The 24,234-nt window shown below is 41.7% G+C and overlaps 1 protein-coding gene across 2 annotated transcripts in view; it reads right to left on the minus strand.

The window, feature by feature from the left end:
* The window catches only part of tll1 (tolloid-like 1), a 51,227-nt gene that overhangs the window by 21,221 nt on the left and 5,772 nt on the right, over positions 1-24,234 (minus strand). For both annotated transcript variants that reach the window (XM_030056868.1, XM_030056876.1), the window contains exons 4-10: positions 9,361-9,483; positions 7,581-7,661; positions 5,733-5,906; positions 5,474-5,591; positions 3,994-4,172; positions 2,234-2,339; positions 1,388-1,512 (exon numbers count right to left, since the gene is read on the minus strand). In XM_030056868.1, the coding sequence (XP_029912728.1) occupies positions 1,388-1,512; positions 2,234-2,339; positions 3,994-4,172; positions 5,474-5,591; positions 5,733-5,906; positions 7,581-7,661; positions 9,361-9,483 (906 nt within the window). The remainder of the gene's footprint in view (positions 1-1,387; positions 1,513-2,233; positions 2,340-3,993; positions 4,173-5,473; positions 5,592-5,732; positions 5,907-7,580; positions 7,662-9,360; positions 9,484-24,234) is intronic.

Here is a 24,234-nt window from a genome sequence, read left to right on the forward strand (position 1 = left end):
TGTATTCCTGTGTGCATCAGCATGGCTTTGAGGGCACAACCACAACCATTAAGCCTCATCAACACTCAGCAGAAAAACATGTCCTATAGTAGTAGAGCTGTTTACTCAAAGTGAACAGCAGTGACAGCCTTTGTTTTCAGCACAATGAAGATTTATCACAGTTGGACGGTTGCAACAGAGAAGAAAATTTCAGGGACGGACATCAGACGATATCCAGCACTGTATCCCCCTCCTCAGCCCCCATTCTGGATTTCACGCCGGCGCTCCCTCTCAAAAAGGAGGCTAGCCAAATGTGCCCCTCCTAGCCCATCATGCATACTGTTTTCCCCCCACAATGCCCTGGGGCTCCGTTCATCTGTCAGTGAACATGGTATCGCTCAAATGTGACCTTATAAGGTTTGAGTTCTATCGTTTTCCAGCTGGGACACACAAGCTCACTCTCTCTTTCTCTATTCTCTCTCTCCCTCCCACTCATAATCAGACTGGCTTTATGTGCATGATGTACATAATTGTGTTGCCCAATTATATACTCATGTTAACAAGTAAAAGCGTGTTCATGGCTGGCACGTGATGCGCTCAGATATGCAATACTTTAACACAACAAAATCAGTCAAAATTAACCTTCAACATGCACAAAAATAATAAAATGAAAGCTTTCATGGATACAGAGAAGTGTTTTTGTCTTCAGCAGCATTCTGTTTGACTTGTCAGCATTCACAAGTGGAGCTCATGGCCCACAAATTGTAACATGAATATCCAAATCTCCCGCATGTATCACTGTATGGCCCTTAATAACTTCAAAAAATTATCTCTTACTCTCGCTCTCAAACACATGTAATTCATACAGCTTCTGCCAAGATATCAATCTGAGCTGATGTGTGAACGTGATACAATGATGGGTGGGTGTGGGCCGAGTAGCCATCGAGTGTTTGGAGCGTCTGCATGTCTCAGCGTCCTCGTGGAGGGACAGAAAGCCATGCCAGCATTCAACACCATGAACTTGAGCGACATCGCCGGACGGGTCAGTTGCAGAGCGGATCCAGATCACGTCACAGCGGCTCACCAGGGACCCCAGGAGGAGCCAGCAAACAGGGGTGTGTGCAGGAACTGATGGGAAAAGTGTGTGTGTGTGTGTGTGTGTGTGTGTGCGATGTGTGATGTGCAGAGACAGACCACCCTGTCACATGGAAAAACAAATGACTCAACATCACTCTGGTGCCTCAGAGGGCGGAGGGACAGGACAGCACACGTCGAAGACACCAGCAGATTAAAATCTAGTAATTTTTTTTTTTTTTTTTTTAGCCCCGAGCTATGACGCCAACACAACACAAATACACACAGACACACACACACGTACATGGTGGCCTCATAGTAAGTGTATCAGTACCTGGACATCTATACAGCTTCCTTGCCTGTGCAATGTCTCCTTTACTGAGCCGGGTTCGCTGGCCAATAGCAGGCCGGATGCCGTTCTCATCTCTGGACGGAAGGATGGTGTCCAAGAACATCCCGCTTCAGGCAGAGAGAGAGAGACGGACGGAGACGTTAAACAGAAATAGATTCAAGGGAATTTGACGGCTGATAAATACACAGAATGTCACGTTTAGATGGATTGCAATATCCGGATAATAATCAATGTGTCAAATAATACAGAACTCAGAGTAAGAAAGGTTAAAAAAAGTGTTTTCAGACTATCTCCACCCGAATCAGGTCACAGTGGAGGTGAACAACACTTGGATTAAGACAGTTTGAGTATTCTGACTTAAGTTGTTTATCCATGTATATACCTTAATCACACTGTGGCTTTCTAATGGGCGTCTTTGCAGCTCGGTTTGCGCCACATGCAGCAATCCTCTTTGTTGAATCTGTTATTTATTCTCACGCATAGTCATAAAAATTATGTCCTGAGGCAAGTTGTGCAAGATAAAGGCCACAGGGGTAAACCGCAGTTGCAACATAACAGAAACAAGGTTAATACTGAGGGGAAATTGTGACGTATGGTGCAGCAGCGGGACGTCATGAGGAGGTGTGTTATGCAGCGCCTGGCGGACCGAGGCTGAATCTGTTCGGCTCTGTGCGTCTAAACCGCGGCCTACTTGTAATGTTGTCTTACTTATTAGTCCATACAAATGTAGTCAAGGCTGTCCAGCTACAGTTTTGTGGACAACATGCCGGATTTGCTTTTCAAATTCATCAAAATGATATGACAGATCTGATGCAGACAGCTGTTTACCGTGAGAAGGTATTCCTAGCGTAGTGCATGATGCTGTCAAAGTCATACGGCTCCCCAAGAGAGTTGACTTCCCCTGGCTCCATCTTAAGGAAGTTATACTCCTGGCCTGGGAACCACAGAGTATACACACACACACACATACATACACACACACACAAGGAGAGAGAGAGAGAGATAGAGAGAGGCATTAGAGTACTGAGTTTCAGTACCTGGCAACAAGAAAAGTAAAAATTCAGCCTTAGAGGACTGAGCTTCTTTACTTTTTTGTTTTTTCTAATGCTTAACCCTATAAAGCCATTTCATATATGATACACATTTTAAATTCCGCTTTTCGTTTTCAGTTTAATCAATACTTGACCAAAATACTGTTGTATACCTTTGAACACTTCCCCTGTTCACCCTGGACCATACCATTGGCACTTCAAGTACATATCATATATCATACAACAAAAAGGTCGTGTAATAACATATTTTTTGATTTTTTTTTTCTATATATATTTTGTTATAGGACTAAATAAAAGGTTCAGTTTCATAAAATTGGAATTTTCTGCCAATTCTTTCATAGTTCAGGCTTTATAGGGTTATCTACTTATATAACTCAAGGCATCTACTGATTATATACTTATGAATTCAGCTTTGCTCCTCAATACTTGTCTGACTGCTGTCTGTCTATCTTCAAATGTATCTTTAAATCTGTTTGCACACGTTTATTCAATAAATGAGGACACACACTTTCACACCTACCTCACTCGGCCGGGACTTTTGGACTTTTCAGTTTGATCTGAGCCAAAATGACAGGTGTGAAACCTAACCCCAGACCACAGTCCAACGGCCAAACATTGATCGAATGAGAAGAGGCGCCCTCAGTCCGAACTGAGCCATGCTTCAGTTTGTTTTTAGAGTGAAAACATTTTTTTTGGGAGGGTTTGGACTTTCAGTGACACGTGGCCTTTGTGTAAAATGAACCTTTTCTCTTGAGGGGGAAGAACGTTGACATTCTCAAGCCGACAGAAACTTCAAAGTCAAAGTAGTAACCTTGTAGCAAATTCGAACTAGTCGGCACGTACTGCACTTGGACCTGGCGCTGGTGGTAGTGATGTCACAATAATATTATTTTAGCGGCAACTAAATTAATCTGTTCACTCATTTTTCTCCATTAATTCAAACAACTGACATCACAAACCAGTCAGTGCTGAGTGTGGGCAGACGCTGCTGACACAGGTGATGATGACAGGACAAAGGTATGAACAGTTCTCTAGTGCACTCACATTATTGCAACGTGAAACCAAAACTAACCAAAGCAAATGAATACAGTGTAACAAAAACATGAAGCATAGTTCTTAGACTTCCAGGTGTGAAAAGGCCCTAAATCAAATCCTTGGACCAGAGCAGTGGACCAGTGGAGAGATTTGGCTCGAAACAAAAATGTGGGTCACATATGTCTGAGATACAGAAATGTGCTTTGTTTCAGCACCTCTCATGGCAGTGGTTTCTTGTGTGCGTGTATGTGTGTGTGTGTGTGTGTGGGAGGAGAGGTGACAGACAGTCTGGGAGTCGAGGTGACTTCACAGTCATTACGAGGCTCATTCACACCCGGACAGGGCAGGACACCAGTGGGACTTTGGAAACACACGCGCCTGTTTTCAGTGAATTCTCTTGCTTGCCTCCGGCTCGAGGCGCCTCTGGTCTTTCATCCTGCTTGTGATTCTGACAGGTGCCCAGGTGCATGGTGGGTAGCGAGTGGGCGTGCTCCCCCTCACCTGGTTGGATGTTATCCCGGATGATTGTCACATGGTCGTCACGGTCGGGCCGCGTGTGCTCGTGCCAGAAGCCGATGACGTGGCCCAGTTCGTGCACTACAATGCCAAACTTGTCGCAGTTCTTCCCTATGGAGATGGCCTGGGGCCCGTTGCCACGACGACCCACATAGGAACAACACCTAAATGATTAGATCAGAGGGAAGTTGACACCAGGGAGATGAAGGGATGACATTTACCACACATTCAGCAGTGAAAAAAGACTCAGTAGTATTGTATTCAATTACCACTCCCACTGAACACACACACACACACACACACACATACACACACACACTGAGGCAGAGAAACACAAAAGCGGTCTTTTCAGGATTTCCTGCCCCTTTACTGCAGTACATCCACCAGAGGAGCAGCTTAAACCCCTATTTACATACAACACTGCGATAACGCCGTGGTTTCATAACCCAAAGTGAATAAGCACCGAGGTTTTATGTATCGCTGCTCACACAACACACACAGCGAGCAAAAGGACACACACAAACACACACATTCTCCTTCTCCGGGAGCCCGAGACATCCGTGCCAGGCTAACAAATCTGATTAAAGTTATCCAGCAAGCTGAGTGAAGGGTAAGGATCGGGAGTCACTGGAGCAGATACGCTCTTTGCTTGCTTATATTTCAGACCGCCGCTCTATCAGTGCAAACGTTACACAAAGCGAAAGAAGAGACACCGCACATGCACATATGTACATACACCAACTGTCTTATCTGTCTCTTTTCTGCCTTTTTCCCTCCCCTCTATCTCTGTCGTACACACACACGCGCACACACAGGCATCCAAGCGGGGTATTTATACATCAGATTAAGGCATCTAATCTCTGATGCAGCCGGCCTATCACAGGCATGAGACAACTGGCATCGTCAGTGCACACACTCGGCAGGGCTGACCTCATCCTCATGCATCCAAATATTTTGAAAATTAACACAGTATGGATTTTGCAGTGAGATTTCCTTATTGAAGGTGCCCGTTGTTTCAAACTACAGGAAATAAATTCTCCTGGTTAAATATTCCCAATACAGCAGTAATCTACTTTTTCACCCTGACTGAACAGCAACTGGTTTGGAAACAGAACTCCACAAGTAGTAAACCTTAACACCTTACCGACAGTCTAAGAAACTGCTACTGTAAAAACACACTATGACCCCACAGCGCTGCCGCTCTCCAGAACAATGCACTTCTGCAAGCAAATGAAAAGAAAACACAAAAAAATCGCACATGCACAAATGTACAAATACACACAGGGAGCAGGGCGACTGGTGGGATGGGGAAGCAGGAGCAGGACAGGAAGGAAAGTGGAGCCATTGTTGAGTGACTGTGTCGTCTCTCGCTGTGACCAGGTCACTACGGAGCCCTCTGTACACACACAGGCACACACACACACACACACACACACACACACACACACACGCTGTAGTAACTCACCCGCAGGGTCTGTACGTGAAGACTATGTAGCTTTCTTCATCTGTCTTCTCAATGAATGTCACGCAAGTCTGCTTCTCCCAGTGACGCATGGCCTGCTTGAACATGGCCCTTTGACTACCTGGAACACACACACACACACACACACACACACACACACACACATACACACACTAACAGTTACGTTTTACTTCATACTGCCTCATATTTAGCTGTTTCGTGTGGACTGTAGAGTGGGCAGCGGTGGAGTGGAGGTGCCTACCGGTGAAATTTCCTCCTATGACGTAGGGAATGACTCCTCCAGGCCATATCCTCTCAGCCCGGGATGTAGCCGCCCGGGGAATGCGGCTCTTCACGACATTCCCACTCTTCCCACCTTTCCCAGTCAGGCTCTTGGGACTGGCAGCTCCCCTGCTGAGGTTCTTAGGGAGATAGTCTGAGAGAGTGAGGAGAGACAAGTCTATCTTTACCACTTATTCTTGATGAGGTGTGTGTATGAAGGTATGACAGCTGCAAAACACTTGAGAACTTGCATACTGGAATGAACACTCTCAGAAAGTATTTGCACTCCTGTATCCTAAATTTGCAGAGACCCTGAAGTAATACATCCAAAAAAAAAGTTTCTCGTGGTCTGGTGCACACAGGAAACCAATGTTTGTAATTTTGCTTAGTCTGATGTGGTTTTGCTGTTTGCTTCAACAAGGAAGGTCGGAGCACCTTGGAAAGCCTTGGATTTTAACATGAGGACATGACATTATCTCTGAACACTGTTTGCAAGCAAAACTACGAGCGACGGTTTCTCTTTTGCACAAAACAATTTGTTGTGGAAAAAAGAAATTCGGTTCACATCACTTCAGGGGCTTCATATAAATTTAAACTTACAGAATTTACAAATGTGAAGATCAATATTTGAATGAATGGAACAGACGCTGTGCACTTGTAATATGAATGCTCAAATGATTTCTTTTTCCTTGAATACATTTTTCAAGTACAAGTCTGCAACCTCTCTAATTTGCTGTTGAACCTCTCAAATCTCGCACATCATAAACTTTGAATTTGCGTGTTTTCACTCACTTTGGATAAAATTTTGTTGTTTCAAAAGTGATTTTGATTTCGCTCCATGAAAATGTAAATACTGGACCAAGGGCCTGCCAACTTTAACTAACTAAATCCAATATGATGAGAAGTCTTATGATAAATACCTCAGCACGGGCAAGTGTGAATCATAAAGAGGACAAGTATAAATTTGAAGTTTGTATGATGAGCACTGCCTTGTTTTTATCACTAGGGAAAAAACAGGAGAAAGGCTGCCTTAATCATCCCCTCTGATGTGTAAGAGAAGCCTTAAATGTGTGTTCCTCAGTTGCTTGCCCGATCGCAGCTCTCTCCCTGCAGTGGCCACAAGGCTGCAAACCACTCTTGAAACAAATTCCCTGCAAAACTTCACCATTTGTGATGCACAGGAGGTTGCCACGGCACATCTGAGAAGTTGTTATCACAGAGCTGTACTTGCACTCCAAAAATATATTAAAGACAAAAAAAGAAAAAAAAAAAAACACCATATGAGCAAATATCATAATACAAGGTGCAGCTTGACTCAAATATTGCCTTGGACATTTATAAATCTTTTCTCGTAATTCAAAGTTAGGACTCAGGCATGTGAATTTTTTCTTGGAGTGTAAATTTCACCTTACAAGTTTTGTGTGTGTGTGTGTGTGTGTGTGTGTGTGTGTGTGTGTGTGTGTGTGTGTGTGTGTGTGGTTACTCAAACACCATGAGTTATTGGGCTATTATTAGACCCGGCAGCTCATAAATGTGTTCCCGGTTTATTGGATAAGTCATTAAGAGTCGACCTTTCAGAGTTTGCTCTAAGATCAAAAGATGATCAAACTCAAACAATCAGGAATAGCTCAGGCAGTGATATATAGTGTAATATTTAATGGGAAAAAATCCTAATGTATACTGAAGGAGCTGAGTTGCACTAAAGGGGGCAGTTCAAACATCTTGGAGTTATGGGTCTGATTTGGCTTGAGAAATGTCAAACTTTCCCATTGTGCTTCAGTGTGTGAGTCACAGTTTGGGAGTGTGTGGTGTGCTGTGGGGTCCATACCGAAGCCAAATCTACGTATTCTTTCCAGCAGAAGGTATAATGATCCTCTCTTTTTGGCAATTTCATGCTCCTCCAGGCCACCTAGTACACACATACACAGAAGTCAAAATAAGTCAAGATACAAAAGTCAAAACTCATGAAAAGATAGCCTCTGATTGTCCTCCGATTGTCCCCTCTCTCTCTTTCTCTCTCTCTCTCTCTCTCTCTCTCAGTCTCTCTCTTACTCTGACAGATTATTGCATGATGACTGTGTTAGATTAGAATAGGACAGTCCGCTGTTCGTTGACAGAAAATTGTCCATTTACTCCCATTTCAGGTGAAACACTTCTGAAGTGTGTCTGCTACTATAACACACAGCAAGTAACTGTAACTGGCATAGCTTCATTTCAGCCTTCCCCAAAACTTCTGGGGGTGAATGAAGACAGTCTCTCTCTTCAGCGATCCATAAAGGGAAAAAAATGACCATAAAAAGACTCCAAACAGCATAATCCAGGCCAAACCATTGCAATGTGGGTTCAAAAATCCAATATTTATAAGGGGTTGGGGGAAAAAACAATTTACTTAGGTATCATGATTCTTTTTTCTTTCGTACAATTTATCAATTGATTTGTTCATTTCTGAATCAATACAATTTTAGAAAAAAAACTAAAATTGCGATAAACCATAATAGTGACTCACAATACTTAAGTGCCTAAATACAGGATGTGCATTGTTGGAAATATGATTGATGATACACAGTCTCCAGAAGTGTATGATTCAACTTTTTCCCATGGTCTAGTGTTAAAACAGCAACCAAAAATTGCAATGAATCATAGTATCAAATCACAATAAATAAGCATTTATTCCCATCCCTACTATTTATCTGATGATCTGCTAAATTTCCTGCATTTGTTCTGCACTGCATCAGCTGTCACTACAGTAGCAAGCAGATGTTGCCTTCAGGAATACTGAAACAAAGGGTCAAGCATGCTGGCACAATCCAATAAATTAGTCCTAAATTCCTAGTCCTAAATTTTCATGAAAGATACCCATGATGTCCAGATGTGCCAGTGTCTCTTCATTTGGTGCATAACAGCTACTGGCCAACAAATGTCTTATAAATATAAATTATGAAACCGATGGGAACACTCTTCTCTTCATTCACCTGTAATTACAATTTTCCCAACAGCATTGAAGGCAACATAAACATACTACTTTAGTCACTGCTAGCATGATGAAATCTAGGGAAAAAATGAGGTAAATGCTGGACATTTGACCCACTCACTGTTATCGTTTGGTTTCAGAAAACTGGGATTATATTGTTTGGAGAAATTTATGGCCATTTTTTTTCCCACCACGTTTGGAGCTCTACAGAAAAAAGCCTCCATCTGCACCAGTTGCTCTGGAGAAGGATGAAATGAAGCTGCACCAGCTGACTGGCATTGTGTTATAATGCCATAAAACCTTCTCCAGTGTTTCAACGCACATGAGCGTGAGTAGACAATGACCAAGGTTTCATTTTTGGGTGACCTATTCCTTTAAAAGCAACCTGAAACAGAGACGTGAAATTTTACACTTCCTCCCGACTCAACCATCACCGCTCCACTCCTGCTAGTTTGCCTCTGTGCATTCCTTCCCGAATTTTTCCGGGTTCTTCTTCGCAGACTCACTCTCTGTGTTGAACGCTCTCAGCATCACGCTTGATTTTGTTTACACCGCAGCCCTGTTTGCTGTGTGCAGAGCTGAGCAGTGTGAGGGGAGCATTGGCATGAGAGGGAGATTGAGAGAGAAGTCCACTCACCAGATGTGTGGCCCTGCCGGGAGTGTGTGTGCATGTATGTACGCTGTGTCAGGTCTATCGTCCTGTCAATCTGGAACATGCGTAGATCCTCCTCGTCTAGAGCAATGTCACCCCAGAATACAGCTAGAAGTCAAAAAACACATTGCAATCATCACCATCATCATCATTAAAAACAGTACTTTTTGTGCATAAAAAAAACATAATTTCATCTTCATCAATGCTAGCACTGTAACAGTAATAGTGTAACAGTGTGTGTGTTCATACACCAGGCTGTACGGTAGAAATTAAGGGTGTAACTAATTACTTGTTTTGTTTTGTGTGATTCTGCAGTCCTCAGGTCACCGAACCATGATTTTATTTTCAGCACAGTTCTTGCACATTAAGTTTGTTTTGTGTATGTGTGTGTGTGTGTTTTTTTAGCAACATGCAAAATTACAGCAAACACATTGATAATGTAGAGCATTTCACACTGCGTTTGATTAATAATGAGGTTTGGCCTATTAACTGGCTTTTCCACAAACTGCACGCAGAGGCATTTTGTTGCTGCGTTGCACAAACTTCACAGAACACCGGCAAAAAAAAAAAAAAAAAAAAAAAAAAAAAAAAAACCCATTCAACTTTTTGTGTTGTTTGTGTTTAAATCAAAAAGAGAGAGCTTGAATTCTGAGTCAGGTCATTGTTTTTCATGCCAAACTATTATACAAATCAAACCGTATTATTAAGTAGACATTAAACATTAACCATCTAGCTCTGTGATATTCTGACTATAGTGCCTAAGTCAGTGAAATTATTATTATTATTATTATTTTTCAGTAATTCTTTCCAACTGCACCGTGGTGTTGACAGGTCAAATTTTTAAAGTTAATGTGGTTTTGCACAGAAACACACACACTTTCTTAACACCCTGATAACTTTACAATGGTTCGATATCAGGCCATGTGCAACTTTTTGGCAAGTCGCTCTCCAGCACTACCACCACTCTCCACTCCACTACTTTGCCCTTCTCTTACTCTCTCGCCCGTCTGCTTGGCTCATCTCAGTCTCTCCCTCGCCTCTCCCCCCGTCTCCTCCCAGCCTCCCTCTTTCCATACTTTCTCGCCAACAAACCCTCTCTTTAAACCTCTCAATCACGCCTGTTCCCACAGTCTCAGAGGCAGCCTCATCTGTGCCTGCCTCTTTCCCTCTCATCTTCCTCGAAAACTCCCTTTCCTCCCACTCCACACCGCCTCCCGCCCCCCAACCCCCCGTCCTTCTTCGACTCTCATGCTTTAGAACAATAAACACTGTGGTGTGTCTGTGTGTGCAAGTGTGTATGTGTGTGTCCGTATCACACAACTTTCAACATCAGAATGGATCCCTGGATCGCCCACTTTCTCCCATCTCCCCCTCTCCCTCTCTCTCCCTCCCTCTCTCTCTCTCGTTTTGCTCTCACTCTCCCATGTCTGACTCTCGCTCTTCCCATATCTACATCTGCCAGCCTCTGACAATGAACCGCTGCATGATAACCATCACTAAATGATTAGCTTAGCGGGGATATTGCCCTCTGTGGGGATCGGAGACACTTGTGCTCCAACAATGGCACGGGGAAAGCCTGTCATTTAGCTAATCAGGATCGCCACTAAAGGAAATGGAAGGTCAGGGTGCCATTGTGCTCTGCTTCGCACTATTGTTGCACCGAGGAGCAAACGACAATGGCCACAGATGGTTTACAAATCATCATATCAGATACAGACTGGGAGTGTGCGCCTCTGAATAATGGCTAATGATATATAAATTTGACACATATGAGGTCGTTGGCTAACTTAGAGCTATCATGACATTCTGTATTAAGGCAGAGGTCAATTCCATTTTAATATGAGCCCTTTAACACAAGGCAGCTTACATAAAGAGTAAAACTTACATGTAGAGTAAAACAACATTTTTGAGGTTTATTCTAAAAATTAGAAAAACAGCACTTAAGAGCAAAAAGTATTCCACCTGTGTGCTGTAAGTGAGAAACGTCTTTTATTATTATTGTTGAACCTTTATTTAATCAGGTGAAGATGCAATGAGTGTGACCTGGCCAAGAGGCAGCAGCACATTGATAAAACATACCAAGAGACCGTATAAACAAAACAGGGGAAAAAGAAAAGATATATATAAGTTTAAAACAGATTTATGGGCATTTATGATTTATGTTTAATGCCTTAAAATAAACAATCACGTTTCAGGCATTGAGTGTCTCACAGTGAGTGAGCAGTTAGGGGTTCAGGGAACTATAACTGGTTCAGTTTAGACATTAAGTTAGAGATGACACAGGTTAGGCAGGAGTTTAGTGTGGTTAAGGTTGGGGTAAAGATCTGGGAGGTACTTCAAGTTCTTGCCAAGGAATACTGGTGAAAAAAAAAAAAAAAAAAAACGCACAGATTTTTGGTAATTCCATGACCAGTGGGGATCAAATCTTTGACCCTCCAGGTTAAGAGTAGTTCCTAAAACCACTTGGCCACCCTGCCACCCAATCAATCAGTCAGTCGATCAATGTGTTAGAGATGCACAATAATATCGGCACATTATCCATTTTAGTCAATATTGGCTTTAAAATGATACATCAGCATCAACCCAAAATGAACAATTCTGCCAATATGATGTGCTGATATGTGAAATAGGTCAAATTTGCCGTGGTTGTCTTGCTTGTCTCAACCAAGTCTGTTTAAGTAGAAGTTTTGTCTGTTTTGTTTGAAAGGAAGTGTTGCATAAAAATAAATATGGCATGTTTTGCTTTAACCTAAATTAAAGTAGTTTTCTTATTTTACCCAGGGAATGTGTACATTCTGAAATGCATCTGCCAGTGGGTCATCACAATAAGAGTACCCATAGTAATATGTTAATTCCACTTCAAGAGAGACTTGACGTCCTCTGCAATTAGGCTGAAAAAATATGTGCATATATCAGTATCGGCAATCGGCCAAAAGTTGAAAAACATTGGCATATCAGCATATCAGATATTGGCAAAAAATCCATTAACGTGCATCTTTAGGCGATAGGAATGAATGGAGCGAATTGCCCTTGCTTCTGTTTCTAATTTCCATGGCAATCTGTTTTTGACATTGAGATTATACTTTTGGTCGTTTCAGTTATTCAGTTATTTCAGGACAAAAAGGGAAATTACAATGACTAAAAGTTTTACAGCGGTTGAAAAGGAGCTGACACAAGCAGAGCAAAGAGAAAGAGAGAGAAAGAGAGAGAGAGAGAGGGTGTGAGGAGAGGGAGGACAGAGACAGTACACTGATAGTAAGTTTGGCCCATTGATTTCCGGGGTCTCGTTAATGCACAGAGATACCATAAATAGTTCAAAGTCAACAGTGAGGTAGAGAAGAGGGGAGCAGTGCAGGAGGAAAGGTATTGATCCAAAAAACCTCAGGACATCCCAGGAGGCCCACATCATGCTGACCAGGGCCTTACTGTTCGCCCTTCAACGGGGGCACTGCACCAAACACACACACGTAAGCATGCAAGGACACACACACACACACACACACTCACATATACACAGAAATAATGCACCAAATACTGCACACTGGCTGGGCTAGACCCCTGTCACATGCACCCAGCACCTGCCACCATGCTGGCTGTGTGTGAGGGGATCTGGCCCGTTTGAGCTGTATTGATCAAGCACTTAGTCTGACAGGACCCCCTCTCCGCTTCCCACAACTTCACACTGCAGTCCAGTCAACACCGTGCATCTGACTGAGAGCACGAGCTGTGTGTGTGGGTGGGCGTGTTTGCTGGGGGGAGGGGTGGGGTGTGTGTCCTGCTTCTACACAATGCCATCTTCTTCTGTACTAAAACACCTGCTAAAACACCATTCTGCCCACCAGACAGGAATTACACATGAACCAATAACTGTCTAATATTAATATGTAGCCCACCTCATCACGTTCATTTCCTAAATCTAGCCATGCTCATCCTTCACAGACCTATAGACCTACCTTCTATTGTATTGTATTGTATTGTAATGTATTGTATTTTTTAGCTACCGTGAACACCATGAAAAGCACTAAACAAAGCCTATATCCTCTGGCTAACACTGGCACTTTTACAGCAATGTTAATTAATGTGCACTGTCCTCTCTAAATAAAAAAAAATAATAAAATAAAATAAAATAAAATAAAATAAAAAATAAATAATAATAATAATAATAATAATAATAATAATATATTATATAATAATTATTATTATTATTATTAAATATTCGAACCAGACTAAAACTGAAGGATGAGAGTGACTTTGCTGTGTTTGCCTTTTATTTTCACCTTATTTTCTGCTGTATTTCATTTTACTGTAAACCATATTACCTTGTAACGTCTCATTTAGAAAGGCGCTGTATCATTACTTTACTGTATTTTTCCTTTCAGAGATACATGGCTTTAATGAATGTTCACACACTTGTAGTGCTCAGTTACCAGCACACAAGGCTTGTTGCCATGTAAACATTTGCAGCATTAACTATGCGACTGCTTGCTCTGACTGTGATGCCCAAAAACATTGCTAGGAGGGAAGACCAAAAAAAAAAAAGTTTGAGGGAAGCCCAGAAAAGTTTGCAAAAAAATTGCAAAAAAAATTTAAGTTGCAAAAATGTTTTCACTGAAGTAATCTTACACATGACAGCTGCGAGGAAAACATGGAAGACATGAATACAGAAGACATAAATACATCGTGCATCCTGAAGAAGACCGTTTTTGTTTAAATGTGTGAAATAAAGTTGCAATCAAAATTTCATTTACAACTCTATAGCTGGATGCTGTCTCTCTTTTGCACTATGCCGCATTTCCTATATTATTGCTTAAATCTGGGGCTTTAACTGCCTCTGTTGACATTTTACTTTCAGCACGACAATACAGAGTGAGTGAGGCGCTCAGTGGGGTACAGCTAACACACACACACACTCCTCACTAAGCTCCTCATTAAGTGGATATAAGGTCACACACTAGGTGGGCTAAGATGTGTGCGCGCGTGCATGTGTGCTTGTGTGCGTTGTGAGCATGTGCATGTGCATGTGCATGTGCATGTGTGTGCACCCTTCCATTTGTGTGACATTATTATATATGAAATGTGAATGTGAATGTGCTGCAATATTAAAAAGAGATTATCTTGGCCCTGGTTGAGGATTTTCTCAGAAAGTAATCATTGTGCAAGCTGCTCGCTCCACATTAACCCTTCACATGAACGGAGGGCAATGGCAGGTGCTGCTGTTCACTCTGACTGTACACACACACACACACACACCGGCTGACATCGTTGACTGTCACAGATGACGGACAGGGCCAGATGCCAAAAATTCTGACCTGAAAATTCAAAAACTGTGCGCAGCTGTACCACCTCTCCCTCTTATTAGAATGTGGAGAAAAGCTGTATGACACTAATGTTACAGGACAGCAATGTACTTTGGAAAAGAAAATCTGCAAAATGTTGACGCTTAACATCTAAGCTCAAATAATTCACCCCATGTTCCTGATTTGTGTGTCGGAGAGCGGGACGGGAGCGAGAGAGAGAGAGAGAGCAATAAAGAGGGGATAATCTTGACTTCTGTGACAAAAGATGAAATAATCACGAACAAAGGAGTGTAGTGTTTCTGCTAGAACATGTGTGTCTGTGTGTGTGTGTGTGTCACAGCCTACTGTATGAAATCATGTAAAAGGATTTCAGGAGTACATTGAATTGAAACCATAATTACAGCAAACTTTTCAACTCGAGTTCAGAAGTTACACACTGACGCGGTTGTGTAACCATCAGATTTTGTCGAATGTGCATCAAGTACATCAGTCAGTAATATTTTGTCACATTTTAACTTTGTGTTTATTGATAAATGTTTTATGTGCCTCTCACAGACGTAGAGCGGTAAGAAGAGTGTCTGTGTGTCGCTGAAGGGGTCAGTTAAGGATATTGTATCTGTGGACTCAGGATGTCTGAGATACACACACACAAACACATACACACACACACACACACACACACACACACACACACACACAGTCTCACTAATCACATGTTTTTCTTGTCTTAAACACAGTCCCAGAGACTGACAAAGACCCAATTACACCTCTCTACATGACACATCACTGTGTTTACCTCCAACTAACACACACACACACACACACACACACACATCTATTCACATACACAGACATCTCCTCGAAAGATTTCACCTCCTCACCTACTAACTTTCACCTCCTCTCGCTCTGCAGCATCATGCACTATTTGTGTGTATGTGTGTGCGTGTGTGTTTGTGTGGGTATGTGTGCGTGCATGTGTGTGTTTGTGTGCGTGTCTGCGTCTCTGTGTGCTGCGAGACAGGCTACAGTCTGCGACGGACAGTTTCCTCTTGCATGAACACGGCTACAAACAGATGGCGGTGCAGCGAGGCGAACAGCTGAACATCTTAAATGGCCCAAACCGATCACACACACACACACACACACACACATACACACACACATCCAGCTAACAGGGAAATAACTACATCACGCTCTCATCAGTTCTCAACAACTTCACTTGTAAATGTGCAACATAAATGAAGGCTATGTGCGACTGCAAGAAAAACATCCATGTCATCCCAAATGGAGCTTCAAAGCCGGAGAAGTCAAGAGACGAAGAACCACTGAGCAGAAATGGGACATGGAAATGCCAGAGGTGGAAAGAAGACCAAAATATCCTCCTAAAACAGAACGACTGTTACTTCAGTCAGACAAAAACATACTGATGTAAAGATCCAGTCGAGTAAAAAGACGAGGAGGCTCATTTAAAATGACTCAGGCGCGGAGCAAAACATTACAGAGGCAGATACAACGTGCAATTTAAGATGTAGTCAATTACACTGTAACATTTGTGCCAAAGGACATTAAATTAACACTAAAAATATTCAGAAAAGTACAAGAAGTAGTACAGCAAAACAATAACAATGTGACTTGATGTACAGTGATAAGACTAAATGGTATTTCCCACCTGCACCCTTACATAATATAAAACATCACAAACACACTCTGACCACTTTAACTAAATGAAGGGAATACACGATGTGCTCACTATGAGATAAGGGAACGCATAATAATATCATATGACACACACACACACACACACATATGCAGAGCTGGACCAGCCTCCTAATGAAATTACAGTGACACTGAGACTCATATGCAGCAGGTTGTGTGTTAGGACACAACAGAGACACACGAGTTAAAATGCTGCAGAATTTATCTTCCCATCCGTGCAGCTGAATGGGAAACACACGACACAGCTCCTGACCGCTGTGTGCCTCCCGCAGTGCACAACCACGAAACCATTTTGACCATGTTTTTCATCCGTTTCCAAGCTGTATCGTTTGTTTACTGGCCGTTCCACTTTAGAAAATTAGAATTTGTTTCAGCAATAGGACACACATTGCTCCATCAGATATGCTCAGTGTCATGGATTGAACCTGCAGTCTGCTTTATGTCAGTAGACACTTGGGCACTGGCCCAGCAGGCCACCAAGCCCCTAATTTTGGAAAGTACATTTTCAGTAGCCCAAAAGTGACCTAAAAAAGTTGAAAAAAAAAAAAAAAAAAAAAAAAGTAAAAACAATACCCTCCCTTGACTGTGACGCTTCAGTAAATGAAAATAATAGAATACACCATACAAATACAACAAGAAGTTGACAGACAAAGTTTAGAAGAAACTATAAAGAGACTGTAATGTTGCATTGGTGAGGGCAGGCACTACGGAGGATAAAACCTAAAACCTAAAATAAATCATTCATTTTCTTTATTTTATCCTTCAATGAAATCAATGAATTGATTTTATTCTCTGTCAGGCATCACACGCCTGCAGGAGAGTGTCAACCTTGCATCAAGTCACGCACTCCAGTTGGTGGATCATAGGAAAAATACCTGTGTACTGGAATTATTAACACGTCAGTGTAAGCGTCGCTGCATCGATGCTTTACGTTATGTTTACATTACATCTGAATATAAAACTTTATTCTCTTCAGGGTTGTGCATGGCAGTTGCATCTAACACAATAAGCCTAAAGTGAATATCCATAGGGGCTGAAGGATTAGAGGAAATCTATCTATGACATTATGTCATGTTATAAACATCTTTTTTTTTTTAATTAAGAAACATTTTGTATATCTTCGGTGTTGCTGTTAGTATAATGAAGATCAACAACAAAGTACGAGCCTAGATGTTAGCACCATTCACTAATTTCCTTAAAAGTGACACAATGTTATACTCAGTGCCTTAATTGTGCTGCATTGAACTATAAGTCAGAAACTCTGGAAGTTCACACTGTCAGTGGTAAAAAAATACAGCAGGATATTGTTAATATTAGCAAGCTCATTAGCATTGGACAGCGTCCATGTTTTTTTCGCACCTTTTAACTCAGAAACACACGTTCGTAATGGCACGCTCCCGACTTCCAGCTTCCCACATCCATCATCAAAAATCACAGTTAAACATGACCGATCCAACCAATGCTCCTCTCACATACACACACCTCCACTTTAATACGTGCATGTGTACACACAGTACACACAGTACAGATGGTGCACCCAGTACACACATTACACACAGTACGTGCCTGCATGCATATCACTGATGAAAACACAGGAAGTAGTGCAGCACCGGAGCATCGGGACAGTAGGTGACATAAAAGCACTCAAACATTTAATAATTGAGCAATGTGTGGCAGGTGGGAGGAGTGACAGCGATGCTGACTCATGGCTTCTCCAGCTCCGGAACGCCAGCGTTCCAAAACAAACATTCCGCTCTCGGCACAGGCGCAGAGTTTGTGCTGAGGCGGGAATCCTGAGGAAGACTTCGGAAGCTCAGTGGCAGGAGCACTCTGCTCGGGAAAATCCTGTTTAATATAATATGAGTGAGACTGCTCGCTCTCTTGCTTACACTCCCTCACACACACACACACACACACTCTGCTCCAGTTTCCTTCCTATTGAGGAATGGGGGAAGGGGTGAACAGTAGCTACAGCTCATTGTCACGACATGGTGGGCTTCACTTTCAAACTGGGATGTTCAGAGTGCATACATGGGCACGTGCGTGTATGCACACACACATATACACACATATACACACAACTACACACAGCTGATAAAGTGACAGATACTTTTGGTAATTTAAGTCTAAGGACAAATTGATTACTGGGTATATAAATCAGAAGATATATAAAATGCTGCGGCAACCCCGTCAAAGCAAACGAGTCACATCAGACCTCTGCAGTCAACTGAGAAGTAGGAGCTGAAGATTTGTTTTGTTTTTTAGATAGTTATTGTGCATTGCAATGTGGCAATAAAACAGGATACATTCTCAAAAATTCACTGGGAATATATTGCAATAGGGAAATGGAAAAATAATTTTTATGTCCTGGTACATCCCACAACTGGTAGACGTGCAGTGAATTGGATTATGTACAGACGACAGTATTGAAGCCACGCTGTGCATAATCAACATGAAAACACATCACATGCATGAGAAATCAAGATATACCTGGAGTATCAAAGAAAAGCTGATGCCGCCCAGTAAGCTGGTGGAGGAAAAATGTATAAAATGTACAAACAGCTCATGAACCCTTAATGGCCCCTAAAACAAGACCCGCAAATAAAAGTGAACAAAGTAGAATTTTATTTTGTTGTTTGATGTTTTTGTAAACATTTTCCCTCAGCTTCTGGAGCTCGGGGACAGTCCCAGTCCCAGTAGCCAAATTTGGTAGATAGGTTTCAAATTTCTCCACTTATTTACTCCACTTACACCAAAAGCATTATTATGATCAGCCATATGGTGGCACTACAATAAAAAAAAAAAAAACTTTACAAATTTAGTTACATCAGAGAATAATAATGACGCAGAAACTAATGTCTTCATTTGCAGTGTCATTCTTCACTCTTCATTGCTAGTATCCAAAACTTTTTTTTTCTTGCTATTTCACTTGGAAAGCTTTGCCTCCTAAATCTCCAGCATGTTAACTTTGGGTAACTTATTTTGTTGTGACATGCAAACATAGCTGATGCACAAACTGAAGTGCAAACTGGAAGTGAGGAATAATTCTTAAAAAATTTAAGCACCTAAACTTGTAATATGGGCACCAACCTGCCCCAGAACATATTTGGTCATGCTCCACAGTGCCACCATCAGGCCAACCTTGCAATAGAACTAATTTTCTTCATTTCTCATGCAAAGTTGACCCAGTCATCATGTCAGCTTTTGCAAACAGCGTATCTAATCTTCTTACATTATGTAGATGTGCGCCGGCGGCATAGCACCACACTTGCCAACCCTCCCGATTTCAGCGGAGACTCCTGATTTTCCTCCCCCTCTGCTGCTCTTCTCCCAGAGTCTAATTTCTCCAGATTTTCTTCCATATTTTGATCAAGCTTCAAAATCTGCTCATCGAAATATTTGTAACACAAACAAAGCCCTCGGCTCTTCATTATTGCTACTGTTTCCAACAAAATACCTAACAAAATAGAGTGCCTAAAGTGCAGAGCTCAACTGATGCTGTATTTTTGATGCTGATGCCAATATAAGGGAGTAAAAAAAAAAAATCCAATATCAATATATTGGCCGATATACATACATAAACACAACAACACACATAAACACACATTTTTTGCAATGATCCCTCAAATGTGGTTGTGACAAAGATATGTAATGGAGACAGGATATTTTATCGTTCAATAAATAAACTTCATTGTCCAAAATTATATCAGGACACTGATCTTGTGTCATAGAAACAGAGCCAAACAAACAAATAGATAAACATTACTCGGCATTTAATAAATAGAAATAATTATAAATAAAAAAGAAAAATAATCAAATATTCATTTCTAAATTAACCCCAAGCATTATGCTCTGTAAAAAATAAATAAATAAATAAAAAAGAAAAAAGTTTTCATATCAGTGAATATTGGACAAGATGTATGCCAATACCTATATATATATATATATATATATATATATATATCTGTAATGGGCCAATACCAGCCAATAAAATCGGCTGACACTCGTCTAAAATGTAATCTGGATGTTTATTTTAGTGGCAGTCCTCTGTTAGGCAGATATCCTGCTTCTGTTCTGGCTGAAAGTCAATGAGCGTCTCACATTCAGACCAAGATTTTTTTTTTTTTACACCAGCAGCATGGGCAAAACAGTGTCACCTTTACAGCTACGACCAAAATCAGTGTTTTGAAAACAAGGCTATTTAGACTCAGCTGAGAAAAAAGTGGCGGAAGCACATAACAAGTACAAAATTTACCAGGGACTCAGGCCAACTGTGAGAACCATGTAGACTCAACCATCAAAGTACTTATTCTCTTATTCTCTTACTCTTTTTTGTTGGTTGAGTCTCAGCAGTCCTCACTTACATCATACCTCTGCAGCTTTATGGTCTCGGTAAGCTACAGCTACATGCATAGTATGGTAACTCTGCAATTTAACACTGTACTCAGCTGCAAGCCTTTGTGAGATGAGGAGAATCTCCCTATTTTTGGACTGTCGAGGCTGGCGACTATGTGCAGCACAGCCGGCTTCCTCTCAGCCCCCATGTTAGTGGTTCAGACTGTTCACACCTGCAGTGATAATTTCAGCATCTAGTGCATTTTCTCCAAGCTGTACACATACTAAAGACATCGGCCTTTGCAGAACGATGATCTTACCTGGTTTTGAACTATCATTTCCCCCTTGGGTCTGTTACTGAATTGACACAAAAATGAATAAGAGTAGATTTTTACTAGAAGTTACAGTTTGTTTGTTAAGTTAATTTAAAATAGGGAGAGGGAGGGAGAGAGACATAGCCCAGGGTATATATCCCATAGACGTTTCCGATAATAGCTTAATCGCAAGTCACAACAGTGGCTGAGATGAATCCTAACCAAATAAACGTGACTGCTTTGATGTGAGAGTCTGCGAAAGTGAAGACGGAGGGAGGTAAAGTTAATCCCCAAAGTGGAAACAGTGAGCCGTCAGCATTGTCTCTACAAAGACAACAGTAAAAAAAGATGAGGCTCGGGTTGTTGTTGCCTCAGCTGCGGCAGCATAATGTGAGTACAGTCTGTTTTAACGTGACACTTCTCCTCTGTGTCGTGCATTTTATTCTGCTGGACGGTGCGAAGACATCCAAGACGTCTGCTCTGAGCGGCCCAGCTGCAGCTTGTGTGCGTAAATCGTGCTACACAGTTGTTTCGTGTCCTGTCTGGACCAGGCATCATTTTACACACAGCATTTTTCAACTGCCTGCATGATCACAGGGTACACATATTCAAGAGATATGTGTTGAGCCAAGACACATAAAAAGCTGAGAGTGAAGAATCTAAACATTTCGTGTGACAGGAGTCAAACTCCACATATGTATTTGTGAGGGGAATCCAAAGAGTGTCTGATCACGTTCGGTCACACTTTACAATGCTGCTGCTAAGACAAACTGCCTGTTTGGTAACTGAGATATTTCAGGTGCCTGTGTATGTTTGGCCCATGGGATCACTGGATCACTTGTTTTTTAGTGTCAAGCACTATTAACTAGAGTTCTGGTTGAAAAAATTATTTTCTTCCTTGACTGACTGATCCCTATTCTATTAACTCTGATGTATAAATTGAAAGAGCTGGTGGGATTAAATTTCATTGTGATTGTACCTTAAGATTACATGATCCAAATTAATTTGCTTGATTGATTGGTTGATTGATTGAGCTCATTTTAACACTCTCGTGTTAATGCGCTAATTATGTCATTAATGATATCATAGAACTTCTAAATACACAGCTGTAACACTGATTGTGTCCTATGCACCCCAATCAAGGCAACTGCTTTTAATTTCTCGATGTTCCCCTACAAATAAAGGCCTTTCAATTTCATAAAGAGAGTCGCCCTGGAGCATTTTCTGTAATTACGTATCCGAGTTTATTGGTTATTGTGAATAATGGTATAATTTTCCGGCACGTGCATTTCTTCCCTACAGCTTGAGTCAATATGGCAGCCACTGAGATTGTGGCGGTGTCATGCAGGGAATCACTGCATACGGACTCCACTGAGAAATAATAGCTGGCGTCATCCAGCCTGATTTGTGCACAGTGTCATTGAAAGGAAAGGAACTTCTGCAGGGTGGAGCTCATCATTCAAGCAGAGGGGCCTGGGTTCAAGCTCCCAGTGGGACTGTGACAGTAAGTATCCACTCTGCTCATGTGTCCTTGAGCGAGACACTGAAACCCCTATCAGCTCCATGGGTGCTGCTCTGCACCTGGTCCTGCACCCTGATCGCAGATCAGTGGAGACGGGAAAGCTACCAGAGGATTTCTCCTTCGAGGATTTGAGGAAATGGAGAGGTCCTGCTGCATTGTTGTCACTGACTCTGGCTGTGCATGACCACTGATCAGAGAATATCGCTCTGCTCCTCTTTTAGCTGTATTAGAGTGTCATGAGAGTTCATGTACAAATCCACCAATGTACAAATTAATTTCAACCAAATCGCTGCCACAACTGTGCAAAAATCCCAGTGTTTGCTGCAGTGTGAGTGTTTACAGTAAAACCTCTCAGACATCTGAATTCAGCTCATCTGAAGTTAACCATAACCATCATACTATACTATCTTGGACTCTCTTTTTTCCAACCCTTGTCCTGCCTTTCTCAACTTTGGTTATTTATTCCTTTAACCTCCCTTTTCCTGACATACATTTGGTGTTTTATGCGATATTAATCTTGCCAGATAAAATTGAGACACAGCAGACAGGCTAAAAAAATGCACACTTAACTTCTCATGGTGGCTATAATTAAAACCTTTGCAAAAGGTTTGTTTTGCTCATTTTTTAATCATGTTGTGGCCATTTTCACTCCAATTGCAGGTGACACACAGGAAAAAAAAACACTGTAAAAAGTGTCAGAGTGCGGGGTTAAATTGGGCTACAAAACCTAATGCCTCATGACTTTAGAAAATGAGGAGTAAAACGATCATCGTGTGTGTGCGTGTGCGTGTGCTTGTGTGAGAGAGAGAGACAATATTTTATAGTAGTCATTTTGAATTTTGTTATTTTAATTTGTGCTCTATTTTTTCTATACGGTTCTACACTATATTACTCTACTATGTTGTATTTGAATCATAGAGTAATTTAATATGTAATTTGGAAAGTGTTTGATGATACAACTGGCTGCTGAATCTCTTCCATGGTTTGCTCAGCACATAGGGTAGCCTATAGTCTGGAAAAGGGGAGGTACGTCAAAATGACTTGATGTGAACTGGCTGGTTCATGTGACAGCATGTAGGAACAAACCAAAATATCCTTGCTGCCACACCTTCCCCTATTTAAGGTCCATTTAATCACACACTTTGCAAAGTGTGTAGAGCGGACGTTTGAACTTGGTGGATCCGGCAATGTTAGCCAAGACGCATCAAAAAACAAACACCCCCTGCCCTAAGACCCATTAAAATCACTTTGCTTTTACTTTCATGTTTTTGTTCCATTGAATTTCCATTATGTTGACATCCATGCTTTAATATCATTTCGCGCCACTGTTACACACTACTATCGCTTTTGCAGAGGAGAGGCAGTGAATCCCTTGGGCGCATTTGCCAGCGACGAGTCTTCGCCCTGCAGAAGAAACCTGCAAGAGCTTCCAGTCGGACACTGAGGTTTGTTTAGCTTTCGCTCTGTGTGTGTGTGTGAGCATTTTATGAGAACAGTGATTTGGAAGGAAGCATGAATGACTCTTGAGTGAGCGTAGAAGCGTGCGTTTGTGTGTGTGTGTAAGTGTGTATGTGTGTGTGCATGCGTGCCTGCGTGTGCATGTGTGTGTGTCATCTCCAGCTGAGTAGCAGGATGCAGACAACCAGGAAGAGATAAGCACGGGTGAATGGAGGGA

The sequence above is a fragment of the Myripristis murdjan genome, chromosome 1, assembly GCF_902150065.1.
Source record: "Myripristis murdjan chromosome 1, fMyrMur1.1, whole genome shotgun sequence".
Taxonomy (NCBI): Eukaryota; Metazoa; Chordata; class Actinopteri; order Holocentriformes; family Holocentridae; genus Myripristis; species Myripristis murdjan.